General features: G+C 35.9%; 1 protein-coding gene across 3 annotated transcripts; it reads left to right on the top strand.

Annotated features, from left to right (window-relative positions):
* The first annotated feature begins 14168 nt into the window (after positions 1–14168).
* Positions 14169–23232, top strand: LOC112524948 (eukaryotic translation initiation factor 3 subunit J-like). Of its 3 annotated transcripts, none has more exons than XM_025134903.1 (7): positions 14169–14459; positions 15085–15136; positions 16864–16979; positions 18248–18384; positions 19195–19345; positions 19432–19591; positions 22800–23225. In XM_025134903.1, exons 2-7 carry the CDS (start codon positions 15124–15126, stop codon positions 22892–22894), a joined length of 672 nt encoding a protein of 223 aa, XP_024990671.1. In that variant the 5' UTR covers positions 14169–14459; positions 15085–15123; the 3' UTR covers positions 22895–23225. The 3 variants fall into 3 exon arrangements, with proteins under 3 accessions (XP_024990671.1, XP_024990661.1, XP_024990667.1); XM_025134893.1 differs by having other exon boundaries at positions 14244–14459; positions 15054–15136; positions 22800–23232; XM_025134899.1 differs by having other exon boundaries at positions 14257–14459; positions 15051–15136.
* The last annotated feature ends 2531 nt before the right edge of the window (positions 23233–25763 follow it).

The following is a 25763-nucleotide window of genomic DNA, read 5'->3' as shown; positions in this document are numbered from 1 at the left end:
ATGATGATGCGATCAGTGATGATGATGTCGTGGTCACTTCTATTGTTGTTGTTGCTACTAACCATGGAGACTTTCATCTTTCCACCTCTGCATTGAAAAATGCTGGTGATGATGATGATGAGAATTTTGAACCTCAATTTCCATATGCCGACACTAATCTTGGTAGTGACGATGATGATGATGATTTTTACATCCAAGCCATCCCAAGACAACCAATAGAAGGAATCTCCATCCGGGAACCTGCTTCCCAGGGGGAGAAATCATCAGAAAACCAACACTCCACTTGAAAAGGCAAAGGAGTGGCTGATGACAAACTTGCCATAGTTCTACAGGCAATCAGTCCATCTGAGGATGCATTAACCTCCTGGTTTGTACCTCCTTCCTCATAAACTGAAACTTCTACCCCTTTCTCCAATGTCTCTCTACAACAACAAACCCTCCTGGTCTCTCAACCCATCTGCCATCTTTTGAAACCATACAGGACGATGAAGATGATGATGAAGCCAACATGATAATACCCAGGAAGTCGCCAAGATAACCTGATTATTCAGAAATTGATGAAGACTAGAGGATAGATTAGCTAGTAAGTCAACTTGACCAAACCAGGGTAAAAATTCCTCTTCGTACCTCTGGTTGTGGTGAGTTTGATTTCCTTTCAGAAACTGAACGTGAAGAATCTCTCTGTGATGAACAAGAGCTGAAGAAATATCATCAACAACTCAAAGATAGCTTAGAGTTAGCCAAGGCTCTAGCTAATCAGGCACTTGCAGAAAGGAAATTCATGAGGAAAGATTCGCTCAGTGCTAAAGCGAAACTGAACGTGAACGCCAACGAGTGTTGAAGCTAAAGGATCATGACCTTTCCTGGTGCAGAGAAAGGATCGAGATAAGGATGAGGCTGCACTAAATTATAAATGTTACTATCAGTGGTCATGTGAAAGATGGTGCTCAACTTGTCTCAATGGTCATATTTCAAGATGACAAAAATGTTTTCACTGAGTATCCCTCCTTCCTTAGTCAGTATGGCTCCTACGAATGGCTAGAGATTCAACAAGCTATCTAGAAATCCAAATCCAAGCACAAGCCTTTTATTGAAGAAGTTTTGAATGAATTGTTCAACAAGATGTCGAAGATCATCGAGGTTCCTCCTCAACCAAAGAATCCATCTCGAAGAAAATCCCTTTGTGAAACTGAAGACGGTCCATCCCACAAGAACGAGCATGAAACAAAATTCTTAGTGGATGAACTTCTCAAGGATCGAAAGAAGCCAAATATCTCAATGTTGAACTTGTCACTGCCTGAGAAGGGTCCTTATATACCCACACAATGCATGTGAAACCTGAATATGGACTTATGTTCATTGACTATGATGGTCATTACAGGTTTCAACTAGTATCTGAGTTCCATCGCTGCCCTATAGATCACTTAGAATATCTAAAGACTTGGCTAAATAATGATCTATTTGGAGAGAGGATGGAGCACAAGATTTGAAAGGAAATGCTCAGACACAAGATGCTAGGAGAAGATGTCCCTGACTACATCAACTTCAACAATCTAGATTAGATGTCTTTTCAGTCTTGTAAACCTTGTATTTGTTATCGTTTCTTTCAATGCATAACCTTTATGTTTTAGGTCTACCAAAACTGATTGTAATCATTGTAATGTTTTCCCTTGTAAAATATTTCAATAAAATGAAGTTCACGGAAAAAGATCCCTGAAAAGAGTTAATGAGACATGTATTTATGAGTTCTATTTTATTCTTACATTCGTTGACACCTTTCTAATCAGTGAATACGCTTTCAATATTCAGTTGTTAATATTGTACAAGTTTATTCTTTCCTTGTAATTCTTTACAAATTAAGTAAATTTCCATAATAAACTGTATCACTGAAAAAATCCCAAAACAATTAAAAGGGACAAGTGTTTTACTAGCATCTTTTCCTTACTGTTGTATCTTGAGAAATTTTCTTTATGTTGCTTTGTCATCATCAAATAGGGGGAGATTGTTGATCCTCTCTCTCAATGATTTTATGATGATCCTTTTTATCTATCGAAGTGTATAATTTTTGTATTCAACTTCAGCGATCATTACTGAGTTTGTTCAGTGATCGCTGAACGTGTATTGTAATTCACTCAGAGACCATTATCCTTTAGGAATATAAAACTCACACCACAGATCCTTCAGCGATATCGAAAATAGAAGCTGAAGATAGAGACCAGCACGTCTGTGATCTGAAGTGGTTTTCAGTGATAACAAGCTCGTCTACACAAGTGTGAAATCTACTCAAGATTCAACGAACACTGATGAGACCTCCAACGTCATTCCAGTGTCAGCGATCAAATGGATCTTGTTGAACAAGATAGTTTGTCTTGTCTTTCTGCACACAAACGACAAACCCATACCTTTCAAAGTAAAGTACTATACGGAGTCACTCTATTATCTCCAAGCGTGCTTACCTACTTTATGATAAAAGACGATATACTGCAACAATGGACAAGTTTTCCATGTGCTTTGTACCTTCTGAATTGCATTTAATGCAATGGGTATAAATAGCTAAGTAGTTCTCTCTTCTCAGTTATCTTCCTCATCTTATCTTACCCAAGAAGATACTTCTCCTTCTTACTCTCTTTCTAAGAGAAAGACTTCCACTTTAACAAGTGAAGAGCATAATACTTCTTTACCTATTTCTTGTAGCAAGTCTTTTCTTTATTGCTATTTGTAATCTGTGTGTTATCTTTGATTGTTTAAATAAGTTCTGTATCTTATCTCTTCCGCATACAATCTGTAAAAATTTGTATTGATCTTCTTTATCAATATAAGTTTTTTAAAAGTGAAAGTTGTGTTTGTATTCATCCCCCCTTCTACAAATTGTTACCTATAAACTCTTGTAGATCCAGTTGGGACCAGCACCAACCCGAACATGACCCGTGAAATAAACGGGTTGGTGCGGCAGAAAACTCAACCCAAACTCAATTCGTGTCGAGTTTGTGTCGTGTCTCGTGTCATGTTGAGAATTGCCACCGCTACTCAACGCTTATCTATTTTCAAAACAGATTTCTTCAATCCCGTAAAATCAGCAACATATTTTGATAAGACATATAAACTGAATTTACGTTATATAAAATGTTTCAATATATAAAAACCAATTATTAAAAGCTCTCATTTTTCTATTATTGTTGTTCCTAACGATTTGTTATGTACTTTTTCATGATTAAATGATTTCATGTTCTTTTTACAGATTTCAACTATATCATGGATTCTACTGATGTTAGGAGAAAACTTAGAGAGAGAATTTTGAGTAATAGTAAAAGTGTTCTATGTGTACCACATCAGACACTCAAGGTATCTCAATCACCAGAGTTTCTAATATGATGGAGAATGAGAACAGTATGACTCTTAAATTAAGACCTTACACTTGCTTTATTTCTTTATTATTTACAATTTCTTTTTACAGGTGCTAATCGCGTTTCTCAAAGGCAATTAAGATCTTCAAATAAGTCCAAAAATGTTTGCTATTGATGATGAAAATGTCAATCCAAATACATATCGTCAATATCAACATACAAGCATTCAATATCCTTCTTCAAATATAACTATTAGAAGTCCTTTATCTAATATTTCCAATGGTATGTCTACTTTCTTTAACATCTTATTGTTAATATATAGATTACCTTCAAATGTATTTTAATATATATTACAATATATGTATACCTTACTAACGTTTTTATATTTGAAACGGACATCTTACTTTTAAATAATAACAGTGCAACACCACAATTAAATAAGAGACGTTATTTTTCATCTTCTAATGGTATGACATCAACCAATTCATCGACAATTGAGCAAATTTCTCCTATTATGAAGTTATCGTCAGTAAAACGTAGATTAAGAAGGAAGACTGCAAATGTATCTAATATACCCACAATTGACTTGACATTAGATGAAGAATTAAACGATGAATAACAACCTAGGGACATAATTGCAGGGATATCTCTATGTGACTTTTTGTTAACCAATTATTTCACATTTATAATTTATTACCATTATTGAATTTATTATAATATTTCACCAACATATTATTCAACAGACCACTTCGATCATGGTGATCAAACGGTTATCTGTGAATTATGTCATGCAAAATTATGGAGAGATGAAGCTCTTAGGGGAAGAAGATGTGGGATGAAAACAAGTTATTCACTTTGTTGTCTTTACGGCAAGGTGCTTCCCAAAGAAAAAGAAATGCCGACAACTTACGCAAATCTTTTTCGTTGTGTAGATTCTAAAAGCAAATACTTCATGAAGAATATTCGTCGTTATAGTGCAATGTTTTCATTTACCTCAATGGATGGGAAAGTTGATTCATCCATTAATAGAGGTAATGCTCCATATATATACCGGCTTAGCGGTCAAAATTACCATAGAATGGGTAGTCTTATACCACCATATGAATCAAAACCAAAATTCTCTCAACTATACATATACAATACTAAGCATGAAGTTTCAAATAAACATAGTGTTTTTTGGTATATATTCACCCTTATACTTATAAATAGATTTATTTTAATTCCCTAATATATTTATACTAAAGTTTACTTTTTTTAATATTTTTATTATGTAATCAGTGAACAAAAAGAAGGGTCTACATCAATTTCTGATTCCCTTGATGTTGAAATTATACAATATTTAAGAACATGCTAGATTCCCAAAATGTTTTGGTTAAGTCTTATAGGATGACAAGAGATTGTTTTCAATTCAATCCCGATGTGGATCTAAAGTTACACCTTATCGAAAGACGACAAAATGTTGGTCCCGTTAGGGTCTACAAGATGTGTATAACAGTTTGTAGAAGGGGGGGATGAATACAAACACAGAATTTTCAAATTTAAAATATATATTGATAAGAAGATTAATACATATTTTATAAGGTTGTTTGCAGAAAGATAAGGTAGACAAAACCTATCTAAACAATCTAAAGTTTACACACTAATTCTTAGTAAATAAAGAAAAGATTTGTTGTTAAAGAAATAGAGGAAAGTAAGTTCTATCTGGGAGAGAACTTGTTTAGAATACAATGAAAGAGATTCTAACTTGCTCTTGAAGATGAGCGTATTTGTTCTTAGATGTGTGTGTTCTTTTACTTAAGCATAAATAAGTTCAGAGAGAGGTTAAGAGTATATTTGTAGGGAGATAGAACACATTTATTTATATCTGTTGCATTAAATGCACATTTAATGCAATGCGGTAGGGTTAGAACGCGTGTCAAGGCTTAAGGGGAAGGCTTGTCCTTTGCTATAGTGAATAGTACAAAAGCCTATTCATGAGCAGACATCATTTCATAAAGTTGGTGGGTAATAGAGTCAACTAATCGGCTCCGTACCGTACTAACGTTTAGAAAGGGTATGGGTTTCTTCTTTGTGTGTATAAAGACAAGACCACAACAATCATGCTCAACAAGCTTCTTTTGATCGCTGAATGTTGGAATAACCTGAAGGTCTTTTCAGCATTCGCTGAGGCTTGGGCAGTCTTCACACATATGTAGACAAGGTTGTAATCATTGAATACCGCTTCAGATCACGTACTCGCCAATCTCTAATCTTCAGTTTCAGTCTTCAACTTTCGCTGAAGGTTCTTTGGTGTGAGTGTTGTCTTCTTGAAGTATCGTTGTCGCTAATTGGATTTACAATACAAGTTCTTCAGGGATCACTGAACAGACTCAGTGATGATCGTTGGAACTGAAAAATAGAAACATAAGTACTTTGCATAGAGTAAAAGGGATTATCATCAAATAAAATGAGAGAGAAGATCAACAATCACTCCCTATTTGATGATAACAAGACAACATAAAATAGGTTGTCTTATCAAATAGTATGGAAAAGTAACATATAAAGTACATGTCCCTTTTAACTATTTTGTGATCTTTTTCAGTGAGTCAACCTTTACTTGGAGAATTTTCTTAAGTTATATTTATGAAAAGTTACAAGGATGGAAACTGAAACTGAAAGCTTATTCACTGACTTAAAGATTGTTAGTGAATATAAAAAGTAACACTGGAACTCATAGACTTGTGTCCCTATTACTTTATTTTGGGATTTTTTTCAGTGATGCACAAAAAGACATATTATATTCAATGGAAATATTACAAGATGTTTAGTATATGTCTAAAACTTACAGACTATAAGATTAATCACTGAAAGTAGACATAGTAAGTAGATTACAAAAATGTGGACAATATTACAAAGAAAGATGAACAACTCTAGGATGTTTAGACTCATGTAGCCAGTTACATCTTCTCCAAGCTTCTTTCAACGTAGAAATTCTCTTTGTATCTTTCGGTCCACCACTTTTCCTTGCAACTTATCATCTATCTAGAACATAAGATAAACCAGATGTCCCATCGGGCATAGATGTAACTCAGACATTCTCTAGAATCTTACTTCACCTTCATAGTCAAGGAATATAATTCCTAACTCAGGTTTGAAGTGCACAGAGTTGGTACATAAGGACCCTTCTCTGGCAGATCAAGATTTAGCATAGAGATGTCTATACTCTCATATTCCTTCATAACTTCATCTAAGGAGAACCTTGTTCATGTTCGTTCCTCAGGAACGGTTGATAAGTGTTAATTTATTAACCTTATTACATCATTTTTTTAAACCATTTTCACTTGTTTTATTTGCCCATTAGTGTCATAATTGAGTCTTTTTATGTCATCTTTATATCTATATATATAATAGTAGTTTTATATCATATCTAATGTTAATTCCTTATTTATGTAGATTTTTGATGATTTTTGGGCCAAGTCCTGTAGCAGTCATGTAGAAACATGTTGGCAGAAGTCCTATAGCACCAATCAGTGAGCTACACCTTTTGTTTGGGCCGAATTTTCTTGGGCTGCTCACTTGAAGCTGCTGGATCTAAGGCCTTGGGCCTGATCAAAGCCTGTTTTGAATACCTCTTTTGTCCTATTAGCTAGCCTCCTTGAAAGTCCAAATCATACAAGAATAGAAAATAATCTTCAAGATGAAGATCAAGAATATGAGTAGAGAGAATTTTCACCAATCTTCAATGTATTTCTTGAGAGAAAATATTACAGCACTAAATCTGATTAATTGCAGAACTAATTACAATTACAAAGCTAATCACTATTTATACTAAGGAAAGCATTAAAGCATAACTATTACAAAGCATAATAATTGGAGAACTTGAATACAACATTAACGCACATACTTAAACCCAAGCAAATTCAAGCAATTTTTCAGCAAGCAAATTCCGATATTGCAATTTTTTTCAAGCAAATTCAAGGCATTTATCAGCAAGTACCTTTCCTTCGGACTCATCCTCTCCGACTCCACAACTTTATCATTATTAACTCTCCTCGTATCCAGCGCCCGTCTCACCATTCGAATAGTCCCATCAAAGAATTTGTTCAACTCACTGAACCTCATGAACTTCTTTATCCGACCCTCAACATCATATATCACCCCGAACTCCGGTTGTTCAAGAATCATGTAGAGCGGATAAGCTTCAATGTCTTCCAGCTCTTGATCAGGTCTCTTCAAATTAATAATTCTCTGATTATCTTCAAGTCCCATTTGGATATCAATAACCATAGAAACTTTGACGTGACTGCGCATAAACCATTTGATTGCACTAAGAGCCACAAGAGCTCCATCTTTTCTGTTTGTCATATTCTGGATTTCATGATACATATGCTCCAGGTCTTCTAAATATAAATTTGAGAAGTCAGCTTCACTAAATCTCCAGACTTTACCATCTTGTCGTGTCACCGTGAATACCGGATACCAGACTCTGAGAAGTCTTTGAGCATCAATTTGTTTTATTGACACAATTCGATGTTTGGTCCTTACTTGACTGATAGGGAGACGCTTGGCTTTGAGGAACTGTTTATATTCCAAACAGTAGTCTTTGGTTTCCTTGTGGATACCAAGAATCTTATCAGCACTTAGAGCTTTGTGGTGTCGGAGGAAGATGCCAAAATAGATGTGTTCAAGATAAGGCTCTTTGATTCTAGCCCTGTCATAGCCCGAAAAGTTAGTTCGAATTGCAAATGACACATAATTCTTTGTAAAAATCTCGGTCGGATCAAATGGCTCTCTTAGAGTATCGGATGCACCAGCTTCAACGGTAGTGGAGGGTTCCGGCAATGTCTAACGATCACCCTGAAATGGGAATATTGGGTCTTCATCATTGATGTCAGCTTCAAAGTCAAAATATAGCCCAGATGATTCGTCAATATTATCTATATCTTCTCCAAAATCATGTTCTCCACCCAGTTCTGTAGCAAAAACATCATTAAATCCGACATTGGCAGATAAATCCAATAACAACCTTGTTCCTAGCGTGGAATCCACCGGCTTTTCAACCATTGGCTCGATCGATGAATTTGTCTTCAATACTTCATCATCTTCCACAATGATCGGCTCGGTAGTTCTTTCCCTTGAAGACTCGGGAACAAAACTTTCTACATTAACGTCTTGAGTAGATGGCTCTCTTTCAACACTTATAGCGTGAGCAGACGACTCAGCCACCCTTTGTCTTTTTCTCTGTTATAACCAGGATTTAGACAACCTGGGTTGAGGTAATTTATACGTCTTTATTATATGAATTACGTGAAATATGCATGCCTAATTTAGAAATACATGAACTATATATGTGAAATGTGAACATGATATTGTGCATGCATATACATGAAAAGACGACATGACATATATGATTTATACATGTATGCATGTGGCGTGAAGCATACATGAGGTGATGCCTATATGTGATAAGATATTCTGGTCGAAACATTATTATAATATTTAAAAACTTATACCTTCATGGTTAAGAAATCATGAATTTTATAATAAAAAAAACCCACCGCCTAAATTACCTTTATTGGTTAAAGCTTTCACCGCCTATGAGTTTTATAATTAAAATAATCTTCACCGCCATGGTGGGAGTATTTAAAGAAATAAAAAGATAAGATTCTATCTTATCATTTCATTTGAAGAAAAATCTGTTGAAAGAGAAAAAGAGTGTTGTGGCGATGAGAAGTGTTCTTGAAGGAATCTCTTGTTCAAAGCTGTTTGAAGAGCTTGTGATTTGCTGTGTGTTTTAAAACTGCAGAAACTGTGATTGTTAAGGTGAGTTTTAAAAATAATGTTGATTATACACTGTGAGTTTTTGATGACTAAAACCTTTATATATATTATTATATAAACTGTTAGGTCTTTATGTTGGTTTTGAAGAAAAGATGGTAAAAGTATTTTGATAGTTTAAAGGTGTTATTGTTATATATTTGAGTATTAAAAACTGTTTTGGGAAAGATAAAGAAGGAATTGCTTCTTTAAAACAGTTTCGAAAATGATATCATGTTTTGAGAAGTTTAAAGGGACATGATGTTTCTGGAAATCATTAAAAGAATAGATTGTTCTTGAGTTTGAAAGGTTTTAATGATAAAACTGTTGGTTGAAAACTATAGAGAATATTCTTTTGAGACGATTGTGATTTTGATCTGTCTTTATTTGGAATTAATCTATAGATGTTATGGATAAAACTATGAACGAGGATTCAATAAGATGGTTGTGACTGCGGTCCTTCATCTGAACTAGTTCATAGATTTTAAAGAAGAAATAAGGGTGGCATATTAAGGAGAGGTGTATTTTGGAATAAGGGTGGCATATTAAGGAAAGGTGTCTTTTGGAATAAGGGTGGCATATTAAGGAAAGGTGTCTTTTGGATATAAGGGTGGCAATTGTGTGTGAATATTATAGCTCTTACTATTATGTCTTTTAAGACTACAATAGATTTGAGTCCTTACTTCTTTGTAATTTGAGAACTCAAAGATATTGTTCTTATTAGAAATAATAGTATTTATGTTATTAAGAAGGGGAAAACTTGGCCTATGGCCATTGATATTGGTTAAAAGTGTTTTGGAACAGAATGGTCATTTTTATGAGGAATCAAAGGGGCTCTGGTTGTTCCTTGTAAGGAACCAGAGGGGCTCTGGTTGGTCCTTATTATTGGACCAGAGGATTCTGGTTATTGATTTGGAGAATGAGCAAGTTTTTACTAAATGTACTAATTGGACCAGATGCTCTATATCTATTGATAAGAGCTTCTATGTCAAAATCATATTTTTAGAAGCTTTAAGAAAAAGATTTTATACTTAGAATCTTTTTATGAAAAATAGACTAGAGAGGCTCTGATTGGCTTACACGTTGAACCAGAAGCTCTGGTTAGTACGACCAGAGGTTGTGATCGAGGAACCAGAAGCTCTGGAAGAGAGACCAGAGGGGCTCTGGTCCTGGTTATTGAAATATATTCCAAGTGTGGTTTGGAACCAGAGGCTCGATGGACCAAAATAGATACTGATTTTATTCTGCATGTTGTGAAATGATTATTTGATAAATGTTTTGGTGACCTTCACCCTGCATTATATAAAAGGGAACCTCACTAGACATTCGTGTTTTCAAAAATATGTGTGCAGGTAAAGATAATAAGGGAAAGAAGCATGTACTTTTGAAATTTTTGAGTGGTGTAATTCACATTAAAGACTTTTGTATTATGGACCTATGTAGGAGAAGACATGTATTCTATGTATAATATATGTGTTATATGAAATGTATGGATTGGGGGTGTTACATTCTCTCCCCCTCATGATGATCAGGATCATCCAGATCATCATGCCTTCTTTTGAGTGAGGTGGTCTGAGCTCGGCAAGTCTCTTCTAGAATAGATACCCGTTCAGAAAGGGCATCAATTGAGCTTTTAAGAACTTGGATGTTTGATGTGATTAACTTACTAACTTTGGTGAAGCTAGAAGTAACCACATCCTGAAAGGCCAAAAACTCTAAGGCTCGAAAAGTGGGGTTTTCATCAATTTCTTGTCTCAGGAGCCCAACCAAATCTGCATCTTCTGCATCAGGATTTTGGGATGACATCAGTTTAGCGTATAACAAGGATTTAAGTTCGTCCACCGATTGCTCTTGTACCGTCGGAGGCTCAGGTACAGGCGGTGGTGATGGTGCAAATGGTTGTTCTTCTTTTATTTGCTCCTTCCCCTTCAATAATCTTTTCAAACTAGCAATCTGAGCATCCATGCTGTCTTGAACAGCCTTTAGGGCGCCGTCCAAATATTTTCTTGACACAAAGTCTGGTAAAGTAACTCCTGGATCACATAGATTACCAGTTGAGACAACAGTTGAGTAAACTGTTGTGCCTACGTTCAGTGTTGGTAAAGTTGTAGCACTGGTAGGACTTCCGACCGGTCCTTGTGGGAGGTCAATTGACATCACTCTGGGCGTTCCGACGAGTTCACTAAGAACCGCAACTGGAGCAACAGATGCTCGAGACTCTTGTGTACCTAAGTGTATCGGATCTAGACTCGAGGTGCACAGAATCGAAGTCGTAGGCTGGGGCAACGACCTACTTGTTTCAATATCTACATTCTCCAAGTGAGAAGTAGATAGCATATGTGCTAAGTCCCCGTGTTGAAATGAAACAGCTGGTTGTTGAGAACCAGTTGAGTGGTCGGGTTGGGTGTGCAAGTGCATAGCTGGGCTAGCTATATCTTATTCAATATCAACATTCAAGGAATGAATGTCAATAGCAGATGTGGGTGCCCGGCTATGTGTTTCAGCTAGGAAAGGAGCTTGATCTTGATTTTGTGCTCCGCTCTCACATTCACCATATTTTTCTGCTTCCCTTTCACTCAACCTCTTCAGCTCCCTCATCTCCTCCTTCTACTGGAATATCTGACAAGTCTTCCAGTAGTCGATCATAGTCATCAGGTCTGACTCCAAAATCATCAACATTAAACGATAGAGAATGTAGACTTGGACAAGTATGTGGAGCTTCAAACTCTGGAAAGATCTCATCAATATTATCAACCACTGCTCCTATTTGAATATTCTGAGAAAGAATTGGTTGAGCAGGGTTGACAGCATCATCATCATCATTGTCATTGTCATCGTCATCACCCAGAGCTGCCTGATTGTCGGATATTGTATCTTCCGAACTTAATGAAGTCAAGGAAGTACTATCGGATGAAGTACTATGCTGATTAGAGGCTCCCCGCTCCCCTCTCAATTACATTTTCCCCAACTCACAGCCCTGTTCAGGTAACCCGTGTTCCTAAACACTCTCACCTACAGCTATACCCTATCTCTCAGCTGAGGCATGAGGTGATCCCGGGGTAAGTTCAACCGGTTCTGGCTGAACTATAGGATCTATCACTCGTCTATAGTCTATAGCACACTGAGCCCTCTGATCAGCGAAGGCAAATAGCTCGAGTGGAATCTCCATGATTGAATCCAGATCTTCAACTTCGGTATGTTACCGAATTCTAGTCATGACAAACGTCGGCCCCATTTCACTATAAGCTCTGGCCGGGATGTCTTCGTTTGAGTTCATCATGGCTTTTATGAAAAGTTGGAGAAACCGTTGAAAAGGCACGAACTTTCTGACCTTTGAAGGAAATCTCTTAGCATTAACAAGTTCGACCAGTTCATTCCATATGATGAGGGGATAATCGTATTTGCACGTAAAGATGATCCCATGGAAGAACTTCATAAATGAACTACTGCACGTGTCGATTCCCGCAGTTTTTGAAGTCAGACATCTGTTGAGGATTGAGAATAGTAGATGCCAGATCGACGGTAGGAAATGCCGTTTGAATTGAGATGAGTTAATCAACTCTTGCGAGTATCCTAACCGTTTGATGTCATGGCAGAGTTCGTCATCTGTTACAAGCGTCTCAAAGCCTGTGGAGCCCGGTCCAGGAAGACGTAGTATTCTTCGAAGTCTTTTTAATGTCAATCGACTGACATACTCATCTACGCTTCCTTCGAAATAGAAAGTTTCTCCGTCTTTGGCCAAAGTAAGTGTACTCCAGAACTGTTGTAGATATACCATGGGAACTGGTGTATTGGCAGAAAGGGAATAGAAAATAGGGTGTCCGCGTAGGATTTCTGGGATTATTTGATACTCGACAGACATATCGAAGCTGAATGAATGGTTGTTTGGTTTGATTTCGAGATATTGACATTGTGGGAATAAGGTTTCGTCGGGTATAGGTTGGTTTAATTGCTGAGGAGGGTTAGTTAAGTTGTCAGACCTGACAGAAGTAATGTGAGATTCCTCGTCAGACTAATGTTGAATATCCGCCATTTACCTGTAAAATATCTAAAATATTAGATCCCGAATTCATGAAACAAAGTGAATTACTCAAAATAAAAAAATAAAGGAAATAGAAAAACTAAAAAAAATAAGACTTAAAAAATACTAATTTTTTTTTTATAAAAACTAAAAATGTAACCAAAACTAAAAAAAATAAACTATAAAAGTAAAAAAAAAATCTTAAAACAAATTTGACTAAAAAAATTCTAAAAGAATCTAACACAAACATAAGTCATCATCAAATGCCGAATCTTTGACACGATTTTATTATAGATATTTTAAGCAAGGATTTTTTTAAGAATTTTTGTAAACTTTTATGATTTTTTAGATATTTACTTTGTTTGATCATTTATTTTGATTATATTATTTCTATAATAAAGTTAATTTTCCATAAATTTTAATTATGGTTCTTCGATTGTTATGATAATGATCAATGTAATATGCTACTTATTTTTTTTATAAACAACACAAATAATAAACATACAACTTCTAAATTTAGAATGATTCTACTATACTACAAATATATATTTTTAAATAAATCTATTATGTAGATATGATGATGATGAATGTAGTATGTTACATATTTTTACTCATTATATTTCATTTCGCTTTGCCCCACAACTCCACTGCATAGAGCACAAGCGACCAAAAGATAATAGACATTGATTTAGGGTTTTCGCAAAAAACAACAAACAATTGAAGCTTCACATTAATACCAAAACACGTCCACGCAAGTTTAATCAAATGATTTTGCTTTGTTTATCTTACCTTCATCGAATAACTTTATTTCATGCTACAGAATGTTCAATTGTTCTTACCCTGTTTTCTTTTTTCATACATGATGAAATATTTTTTTGAAAACTTCGACTCAATGAAGTTGAAATACGAAGAAAATTCAAGAACGAGAATATTAACAAAAAAACAGAGGATGCAAAACATCCTTTTTGAAAACCGCTTAAAACAAAGACATTTTGCAACCAATTGCAAAAAGAAAAACTCTAAAGAAAAAACAGTTTAAAAAAATAGCAGCATATTTTTTATGATATTCATATCTGTAACATAAATTTAAGTTTGAAACGGAAGGAAACGAATCCCCAACCAACCAAGGGCTAAATCAAAGGGATTCGTACCCGACCCAACAACCATAAAACCCTAACGCTACAACTGAAATCCCTTCTACGAACTGATTTTCTCTCTGTCCTTCGCAGCCTTGGAAACCTCACCGAAAACCTCTTTTCACCATTGTTGCAGCGCCACCTTCACCGAATCTCCTTCAGGTACCATATCCTTTCTTCTTATGTATCTATGTGCTTTTAAATCAGTCGAAAATCAGTCGAAAACTGGTAAAATTCAGTAAATATAGAGTGGACCGAGTGTTAAATCCCTATCCCAGCGGGGGTTCTTGCTTGGTATTTGCCTTCTAAACGTGAAAGATCCTGGTTTCTGATTCATTATGCATCTCAATCGCATGTAAAACAAATCAAGCATCGTATATAGAACTAAAAGGTATGAACCCTAATATCAGAATCTGGCAATTTCTTATGCAATAGGATATCCAAGACGTACGGTGAGTTTATCTAAAAGTTACCTGTTCTATATAAGAGTCGATTATGGAATAGATACTTTGCTTCTAGAAAATTATATGATGCTGACAGGTGTCTTCTGACAACTGTTGAGTAGGTTTTGATTCCGACTGAGTTGTTAGAGAGTGGTTTTGTAAGCCTGTAAGAGTTGGGTTAAATGCTAAAATAATTCTTGATTGCTGCAACTTAATATCGGATGCAATATTTGATGATTGTTGTGAAGTTTGTTCCCCATGAAAGAACCTTTATATTAATTTACATTTTTCTTTCTTTTATATTGTTAAGCAGGCTTAATTCATCCTTTACTCATCCTCCGCAGACCACAGTTTTTGTTCAGAGTAAGGGAAGTCCAAAGAAGATGGAGGATTGGGGTAAAGCTACATTCTCTCTCTGTTCTTCAGTGTTCAATAATCTTCATGCAGTTAATTTTTACTTGCATTATCAATTTGTTTTTTTTTTTAATTTTAAAATCATGGTTTGGTTTTATAAAACCTGAACTTGCAAGTTCCGACCATTGCTTAAATCCATCAAGAATTATGAAAATAGTTTTTAAGCTATGAGAGTGCTTCTTGTCTGAACACCATCTGCTAAGAAGCTTGTAGCCTTGGGAATTACTAAGTGGTAGATCAAAGTGTGTTCTTGTCTAGAAGCCATCAGTAAGTTATATATATGATATAGATGCTCCTTAGTATTACAAATTTTTTAACCTTTTGTGGTATATAGTTATAATTGTTTTTCTTAACTTAGTCCTGGAATGACTTAAGATGTGGAGTATATATGTCTCTAACCAAGTTTTGTCATGGTTTTGTCATTTAAGATTATATGACATGAAGTGTATGTCTGGCCCATGGTTCACATTAACACGAAATATAGTAGTTTTTGTTGTAGATTTGCTGATGTAGCTTATTAGCTAGATGAGACCATGGTCTTATGTTTGTCATACATCGAATTTGAAACCCGTAAAGCAAAACCTGTATGTGATGGTGAGATTTCACTGGTTCGTTATTGTCGATGAGATTTGCTGGTGCACCGTAGAAACTGGTTTGTTTTGCTGATTCCATTGTTGATGCAAATTCATTTTTTCGATCTGAAATCATTGCAGTGTTGCAAAGGGGCGAGAGCCTGAGGAAAACATTTTTTAGGTCTGCACCATGCACCGTTCAATATATGAAAGATAAATCTGTTTTTATTTGATCCCCAGATGGTATTGCTTTTCTAAAAGCTGTAATCAAGTAAGAATGCAATGTAGGATCCTATCCATAGGGTGAGCCTGAAGAGAGTGGATAACCCTAAACAATTACTTAACATATTTCATGAAGTTATAACTTCTACTTTAGGATATTCCGTGAAAGTTACAGCCTTTTATCTTTGGGATTTCAAGCTGATATTACAATGTTCCCTATTGCCATTATTACAAAGAAGTAATGAGGTTGATTTTGGGTATGGAAGATTCCCCTAGTTTCAACATTGACAGGTAGTTTTGAAAATAACAAACATCAACAGACTTTGCGTGTTCAGATTCGAGTCGTCTCTGTTCAGTTAAGTGGTTAACCACTACTTATTAGAAAAGAGCTGTGGCGGAGCACCAAATGGCCAATTGGCGATTGTGTTCATTGTTTGACAATGGGGATCCGCTACTTTGTAGCTTCACCTTTTCTTTTGACTAGGGTATACTTCATCGTAGTTTGCAGGCCCGTTTGGCAATGTTGCAAGGTTGTCTATTCTCTCTTGCACATTATTGAAGTCCTCCTCTCTTGCCTCTTTTGTTGGTTGTTGCAGTAGGAGTTGTGTATTTGAATGTATAGTAGCAACTTTAGTTGGAATATTTTGCAGTAGAGAAAATCAGCTTCATGTTAACTGAAAACATATTTTTATTTGCACTATACATGTATTATTATATGCTTATTACCATTTAGATATGTTTTGTGGCGACTTTGGTCTGATTAATATGCAGTAGAGAAAATCAGCTTCAAGTAAACTGAAAACATATTTTTGTCTGCGCTATACATGTATTATTTTATGCTTATTACCATTTAGATATGTTTTGTGGTAGTATCTACTGTATACACATTACAATCATTTCAATTGAATGTGTCAGAGGATGAGCCAGCTCCACTGGTTATCAAAAAGGACCCTAAAAGTTTATGGGATGATGAAGATGTTGATGAAAATGAGATAAAAGATTCATGGGAAGATGAAGATGAACCTGCTCCGGTATACTCTACAGTTTCTTTATGCCTGGTTTAATTGGTCAAGCATATGATAGTCATCTAGAAATTGGAAAAAATATGTGTTGTAGTTAGCTGTGTCTACCCTTATGACTCTCCCACTCATTTTTATGTTACTTGAAATAGAGTATTCTACTTCTCTGTGGTAGTAACCAGGTGATAATGAGAGCTTACAGTTGGATGCATCATTGCAAGCTCTGGCAACATGTTTGGCAGTCAATTCTGCAAAATTATGCATGTGTTTATGGTTTAAAACCTTGTTGGATTTGTGAAGTGCAGGTTCTACTTCAATGATATGCACTTGTGAGTATATGTAAGCAGATAAAAAACATTGATAGCAGTAAAGTTTGCCAAATTATAGATATGGTGAATGTGTTAAAAAACTTGTTTTGAAGTCGAGGTTCTGCTTACTTGATATGCACTTGCTGAGCTATGTATAAGCAGATAAACACATTGCATGTGGGTGATGATTACACATATCTGAGGCAAAAAGATTGATGAGGATATTTCCTCTCTTTTTGCAATTTTAACTGTATAATAGAAGGTGTTGTGGGATTTTTATCTGGTTATATCTGAATTGAGCCTACTTTGTATGTTGCTATAAATGATAATCCAAATTTTGTGTAATGCCATATGTACTCTGAAACCAAATGAGAAAAAAATAATTACAGTCTGATCTTTTTGGTTAATGTTCTTTTTTCTGTTAAAAGTCCTATTTGTGTATCTTGGTTTTGTTGGATTCTTACATAGCTTGCACCGGATACGTATTTCCCTTTCTCTATGCTCTAATGCACTGTGATTTTGAGCTTGTCCATCTTTTACTTTAAACCCCCAACTCTAGTCTTTTGCTTTTACTGCTTATGGTGAGACCTTAAACTTATCGTCTCGTTTGTCTAGTCTTTTTGCATTCCTCTACCTTATCTGTCTGATGGAGTGTGTAACTTGATAACCTCCAGTCTTCCAGCATTATGCCACATAGTGGAGTTCTTCTGAACTCATTCCTGTTGGCTAATGTTGTCGATATCAACTGGTTACGTCTTGGGTATCTATATAAAGCTAATGAATTCATACATTGACTGGATAGTGTTACATTTGTTTACTTTCTGTTGTCATACTTCCATAGCTGATAATCAATCCTTTATTAGATAATATATCTTTTGTCCTTCTTGCGGAACGGTCATTGTTCTACTTGAAATGCTTGTTTCGTCTTTCTGATATACTTGCTATTATTCTTTTTCTATGGATGTGTATCAGCCACCAGTTGTGGCGCCGCCCCCTGAAAAGGCCCCAAAAAAGCCGACAGCCAAACCAATTCAAGAAAAAGGGAAGGCCGTTGAAGTTGCAAAAGAAGAGCCTCTAGATCCTGTAGCAGAGAAGCTTCGACAACAAAGGTGAATGTTCTAGATCCTCATTCTGCTAGTCATTGGCTGATTATTACTATTTTACTGGCATGAACTATTATTATCTTTCCAACAAATATATAATGAAATTGTTTCAAGGTGGGTCATTTTTGTGATGGACATCAATCATCTTTTCTTTGCAGATGGCTTTACCTTTTGATAGCTATATTTGTAAAATAATCATCGGCTGATTATTACTTATTATAGTGGCATGAACTATTATTATCTTTCCAACAAATATATAATGAAATTGTTTCAAGGTGGGTCATTTTCGTGACGGACATCAAATGTATTTTTTTGAAAGATGGCTTTACCTTTTGATAACTATATTTGTAAAATGAAACTAGCAATCTGAACTTGGGTTTGTTGGTTGCTTTTAACATATTCACCTAATTTTGGAAATTTGAAGTAGTACTGCTTTCATCTTCAAACTTTTAATCTATCCTTTCAGCAAAATACATGTTGTATGAAGTGATAGCACCTAATGTCGATTCCCTACATCCCCATTGTGTGTGCAGTAAATATTGAAATCATACCCTTTGCGTGCTAATGAAAAATCTGAACTGGAGTTGTGAGAAAGCTCTTTCAAATAATGAGCTGGCTGGATGAATGTATGGCTATATAAAACGTAGACTCACATATAATCAACTAATTGATTATTATTTCAACTATGAGGACATGGAATCTCATCTAGAGGCTGTTGCAATTTGCTCTCTCTCACTTGTTAGTACCATATAAGTCGGTATCACTTTATTATAGGGATGTGACTAGAAGTTAGTATGTGGCTTCCATTTCTTACAGACTTGTGGAAGAAGCTGATTACAAGAACACAGCAGAACTTTTTGCCACTAAAAAGGGTGACGGAAAGAACATTGATAGTTTTATCCCCAAATCCGAGAGTGACTTTATGGAATATGCAGAGCTGATTTCTAATAAACTCCGACCATATGAGGTATATTGAATTTGTTATATCTTAGTTTGCTGTCTATTTGATGGTTGACATGGTACACAACTCAGCTTGTTCATCTCTGTATGCAGAAAAGCTTTCATTACATTGGATTGCTCAAATCTGTAATGAGATTGTCAATGACTTCCCTAAAAGCTTCAGATGCAAAAGAAGTTGCTTCTTCTGTAACTGCCATTGCGAATGAAAAGCTAAAAGCAGAGAAAGAAGCTGCTGCTGGTAAAAAGAAGACAGGTATGTCCCTTTTCGTATCTTTGTTGTAGTTGTTCTATTCTATGCTTCTATCCTAAAATCAGAATAGGATGACACTTCTCAATAGGAGCAGTTCATACATGCTATACTGATACAATTAAGTGGGAGATATATCTTTAGATTATGTAAACATGTGGAAGTTAAAGATAGTAACGTTATCCTGAATTCCGATACAGTTACATCTCTGAATCACTAACTTTTATTTAGTTAACGTCTCAGCAAAATCATGATAATATTCAAGATATAAGTGGAGAACATTAAAAAACAAAACATGGAAGCTGATTTTCACAACCTCACGTTTTTGCCAATCAAACTAGGGAAATAATCGCAGTGACCTTGACTTACTTTTAGGGAGTAAACTACAATTTTGGTCCTTAAGGTTTCGTGAAATCTTTGAAAGTGGGACTTAACCTTAAATCTTTAATTAGTTGAGGGGCATTTTGGCCATTCTATCTTTTTTATTAAAGAAAGTTAGTACAGGGACTTGTCATGACAAACCATAGAAATCATGATCATGTAAAGACAGGATGTGCAGAGACCTGTCATGACAAACCACTAAAATCATGAAAATTATTTATATATTTATTATTTATTAAAATAAAAAAACCTCTCTCTCTCTCTCTCTTCCCCCTATCTGACTAGACGACTTTGCAACCTGCTACCATTCAACACCAGTGACCACTTCCCGACTCCAAACCCCAATCAGAACCCCAATTCCAGCCCCCGCCTGTTTCTTCATCATATGGTTCTGGGTTTTGATTAGGGTTTTGATTTAGAGTTATGGAATGAAATTGTTCTAAAACCATGCTTTTTGATGGAAAAATGGCACAGTGTCTATCCCACACATTGGGTCTTGATTACCATTTTCATCCCTGCTCCGACCATCTTTCTCACACTGCTTGATTACCTAAAATCATGCTCCATATATCTTTCTCACCAAGAAAAAAGTTAGAATACATGATTTGATGATCAAAATCTTGAAACCCATTTCTGACATAATTGAGAATTGAGAACCATTTGAAACCCAAACGGAATTGAAATCTTGAAATCCATTTGACAGAGGTAAGCATCCACGAGAGGGGAGGCCATCACACAAGATGAAGCAGAGCTGCTTATTAGTAGCCCTTCGCCTCTGAAATGTATAAGCTAACGTTAAATGGGTCAATTTGTGATTAAAACTTTGAAATGATGATGGAGGGGAAGAAGACGGAGAGGGTTGATTCGTGATTAAGACAGTGGGTTGCCAGAGGGGGGAAGAAGACGAAGAGGGAGGAGAGGGTCTCCAGACAGGAAGGGGTGTGGTCAGTGTGGATCACCGTCCCTTGTGTATATATGTGTATATATATATAATAATACATAAATAATAATTAAATAACTATAATTTAAGATAGTTTTTTAGTTTTCAAAAAGAAAATTAGAGAAATGGGTAAAAAGACCAAAATTCTAGACTTATTAAAGGTTAGGCACCACTTTCAGATATTTCACTAAACCTCAAGGACCAAAATTGTAGTTTACGCTACTTTTAAGTGTACACCTATGCCTGGTTTTAGAACAGGGTTCAAAGTAATTATCTGTGAAAAGATGGAAGCTGGTTTTAACTTGTGAAAAATATTTTGGTGGGTCTGAATGAAACTTTTGGTTGCGTTAAGAATCATATGGCTGCTTATTATTATGGAATGTTTGATTCGGCGATTAGTTGCTAATTTAAGGGGTGGAATTTGTTTGATGCCTATGTGGCTCTGATTAAGCTGTGCTTTAAGTGAGGATCCTTGGAATTTGGATTCCCTTGGAATCTCATGCAGCAAGTGAGCAACCTCCKAATTGCTTTAGCTTATAAATTACAATAATTAGCAAGGCTTTATGGTCGTGGTTCTTGCGACTTCTGGTTAAGTGAAAAAGTCCAATTCAATCATTTTTAATTTCATCATGTCAAATCAAACCTTAACGAACCTAGTAAATTCCAAACGATGTAGGGTCTCGGCGATTAGTTGCTAATTTAAGGGGTGGAATTTRTTTGATGCCTATGTGGCTTTGATTAAGCTGTGCTTTAAGTGAGGATCCTTGGAATTTGGATTCCCTTGGAATCTCATGCAGCAAGTGAGCAACCTCCKAATTGCTTTAGCTTATAAATTACAATAATTGGCAAGGCTTTATGGTCGTGGTTCTTGCGACTTCTGGTTAAGTGAAAAAGTCCAATTCAATCATTTTTAATTCATCATGCCAGAGAGTGTTTTGATGAAGACCGCCGGCTTGTAAAAAGGGCGTGAGAAAAAGAAAATATACGATTTAATGTCATAATCAGGTGCAGTCTGTCTAGCTTTTAGGAAATTGGACCTATACTTATTGTAGAACTTGCCACAACATCGCAGAGGCAGAAATGAAGCAACTTCTGTTTCTATCCTAACTGTGTTATCGGACACCTTCCATTTCTGTAGTCCATGGGATTCATGCAAACCCTTTCACGTAACCAGCACAAACTTTCTCCATTTCAGATTGAACCTGGCCTCTCCAAGTCTAACAATGTACAAAAGTAATGGTAAAAGTTCTGACAGATGTATAACCAAGAGAAAGACTGGAAGTGAGCATTTGAGGTCAAATAAACCACAAAAAATGATATGATTTGTTTCTATGTTCCAGAGAAGTACTGCAAAGACGAAGGTTTTGATACCTTTTATTTTAGAGTAAACTAAACCAAACAATTTATGGTAAGGTTTTGAAAAGCAGGTTATGAGTAAGCAATAACATACGACTAGAACAATTTATGGAAACTACACACCTCTAGTCTAAAACTAACGCTCTCTAACCCTCTAATTCTCTCTAACCCTTTACCTTAAGCCTTGGCCTAGTGGCCACCTCCTTCTGTAAATGCCTTGCCTTGGGCGTGCCCACCCGGGTTCGATTCCAGGGGAGGACAGGTTGTCTTTTCCGGTGCTTGCTTATGAGGTATGGCAAGTAGGGTTCACAAAATGTGGACCACGGGGCCATGAGGTCCCCACCATTAAACTTTTTTTTTTTTTTTTTAACCCTCTACCTTTCGTCTACCCTAGTTTCTGATCCCTGCTATCTTAGTCTTGCCTTTCTAAGAGCTCCTATAAGAGGCCATCCTCGGAAAATGCCTAAATGTTTTAGAGTATTGTACGTTATTGTTCTTTCAAGTTGCATTCATGTTTAATGTTGGTCTGTTGTATAGGGGGAAAGAAGAAACAGCTGCAGGTGGATAAGCCAGATGATGAAGCAGTTGTAAATGCTGGCTATGATGGTTATGACGACTACGATTTCATGTGAGGATGATGTCATCCTTTGTTTCAACATTAAAATCGGGATTTTGTAATTACAGTTTGATGAGCCAGGGAATCGTTACGTTACTTGGTCGAGCATTTGTTCTGTCTGTCTCTGGTTTTGTATTTGGTGATGCTATTTGTGTGCATCTTCGTCTACAAACACTAGTTATAAAACTGCATATACCTTTTGCCTTGCTGATGAAATCTTTCATAGAACGAGTAGGGTTTGGTGAATGGTTGATATAAACACACCTGAACCTGATCGATTGTATTCCAGACTTTTAGTTTTTGATATGTCGTGTTTTTGTGTGTTTTAAGATGAACAACAGTTTGCTTCTCACAGTACTCAGTTTTCTTGTAATTCTATGCAATGAATAAGCTGAACCAAATGAATTCAATATTTCACTACAAAAATGCTCTAGCTGTTTTCGTGAAAACCATTGACACGTGATCAATTCACATGGTTCTTTAAAATTGTTCGTTAGTATCGGTGTGTTCGTCATTGCTACTTCACTGTTTCCGTGTTCTTTTTGCATCGCTCATGTGGTTGTCGGTTTTCGTATGACTCTTGACTTCCTTTGTCTGTAATCTTTGCACAAGATCTAGTTTCCGTTCTTTTAGTTGTTTCTATGTATTAAGATGTCATTGTTGTGTAATTCTTTATTTATTTACAGGATAGGCAAAGAACAAGTTATCCACATCAAATGACATGATTCTTGGCAATAAAATATAAGCTGCTGCTTGTTATTATTATACATTTTTATGGACTACTTTTCCCTTATACGTAAGACAACATGAATGAACTAGTTTTCCTTCCGCAGATAATTTCACGAATAGAGCATTACACACATCACAACGCCTCTTACCCGGGTGGGTAAGTATTTACTGGCAAAATTCAACACTATCACTTACTTATCAGGTAAGATTTTGGTCCACCAAAATGATAACGTATGCAACAATTTACCCGGTAAGTGCTAACTGTTGTCCTTGCCTTCGGTCTTACAGGATAAGATTCTTAGTCTTTGCCATATTCATCTGATAAGGTAATGTAACACGATATGCGCATATTTGGGTAAGCGTTTGGTGAACGGCTCCTTGGTAAATACATCAAACCAAGCCTGCTTGTGCTATACAAAGGCTATTTAGCGACTAATATACCAATGGGAAGATTTTCTAAATCCATATAAACATCCTCTCACGATTTATCTTTTACATCCAATTAATCACAGTGAGTGACCTTCGTGTATAGCATTATTGAGTTTAATTAATGACAAGAAAAAGGGTCTCTTACTTCCATTTCACTATGAACTACTAACACATTTATTTGTAGTACTTCTCTTCCTACATAAATTAACTTTAACAAATTGTGAAAATCGAGTCTTTTTCATGCATTGGCAAATCAATTCCAGAGATCACAGAACAAAGTAGTTTATGCATGTAATCGACTCATAGGAGACGATTCTAAATACTGAAGAAAGATGAAATCAGAAACAGATTTCAAGGACATGATTTCTTGATGAGAGTCACTTCTCCCAACCCAACCATCTTCTTGATAAAAAAAAAATTATTAAGGTTCTTACAGGGAGAAACACCAGTATGCCAAATCAAGTCCCAGATCAGGAACTTACATACAAGATAGTGGGTAAACCAAAAGGATAAACCAACTCTGGCCACCAAGAGCAGGGTCTAATATCTGGTTGTTACTCCTGCAACAGAGTAGACACAGATATTATAATTAAACAGGAATAGAGCCCCAGCAAAATCACATTATGTCAAATAGAAATTAAAAAATGCAAGCAGCAGAAAATGTTGCATTAACTTTCAAATATAAATTTGTATTTCAATAGTGGTGACTGAACCAATCACACCAGGATGTCCCACTCGGAAGTAGGGTCTGGAGGGTGGTATCTATGCAGATCTGTCCTCTACCAGAAAGAGTAGAGCGGCTGTTTCCGTGAAGACCCCCGGCTGTGAAAAAGATTTTCAGCATTGGTCTTGTTTGTTAATGCTTTAGTTCGGTTTACACTGCTGGCAACAAGACTGCTATATTTTGAACAAGGTACAGTCCAAAACTGAAATAGTGTTTGGCAAACATCTCTTCCTCCCTCGAACCTTATCTACATCCAATGGTCATTTTCTCTAATATACATTTTTGCAAACCATTAAATGAGAAGACGAAGTGAAAAAACCTATATTTTTGCTCGGTTTTTAGTGCAAACTGAAGAGCAAGACATGTATGTGCTGCTACACTTTATCTGTCACAAGATCATAACGGACTTCGTATTACTCCTGCACTTCACAGTTATAGTTTACCTATGATTTTGAGAATTCAAACCTACCATTTTTTAAATTTAAATTATGTGGAAAATCCATTTTTAAGTGCAAAATGCTATATACTGCAATATTTTTAATGGTTTGATGTAGTTATAAAAAAAGGTCTATGCAAACCAACACACTTGTTGTCAAGTTTGAAGTTGAAAGCAACTCATCTAAGACTTCAACCCCAAAAGTGGAATATACTTATTGTGACGAAAGAAGTCTTGGACTCTTGGATCAGTATTTGATCATATCTTCTCTTTCATTTAATTGGTGCACCCGTAGAATGACTAGAATCACAACAGGAAAAGGACTAGAGTTTCAAGCTTTGTTAGATCTGAGCTAAAAATATGCTATGCTATTATAGATACCAATCCAGTCCCCATTGTTCATTGTTGGAAGAATTTCTTGGTGCAAAGGGGTACGAAATAGTGATTGGCCCAGTCAGGAGTGCTAGACTTTAGGAAAAGGAGTCCGAGGTGGGTTATGCGATGGTGCAAGTAAAACGAGTGGCGTGAGAATCCAAATGCAATCACACTTGGTTTTCTTCGGCAACG

This window comes from Cynara cardunculus (assembly GCF_001531365.2).
Source record: "Cynara cardunculus var. scolymus isolate 2C chromosome LG 1, CcrdV1, whole genome shotgun sequence".
Classification (NCBI taxonomy): Eukaryota; Viridiplantae; Streptophyta; class Magnoliopsida; order Asterales; family Asteraceae; genus Cynara; species Cynara cardunculus.
Note: the sequence above shows the minus strand (reverse complement) of the source record. Positions and strands in the feature narration are given on the sequence as shown.

What these genes read in the sequence shown, in the direction of transcription:
- LOC112524948 (XM_025134893.1), top strand. An exon ending in ATGAAGATGAACCTGCTCCG is followed by an intron (nt 16,980 to 18,247) that starts GTATACTCTACA and finishes GATGTGTATCAG; the next exon opens with CCACCAGTTGTGGCGCCGCC. An exon ending in TGCTGGTAAAAAGAAGACAG is followed by an intron (nt 19,592 to 22,799) that starts GTATGTCCCTTT and finishes TCTGTTGTATAG; the next exon opens with GGGGAAAGAAGAAACAGCTG.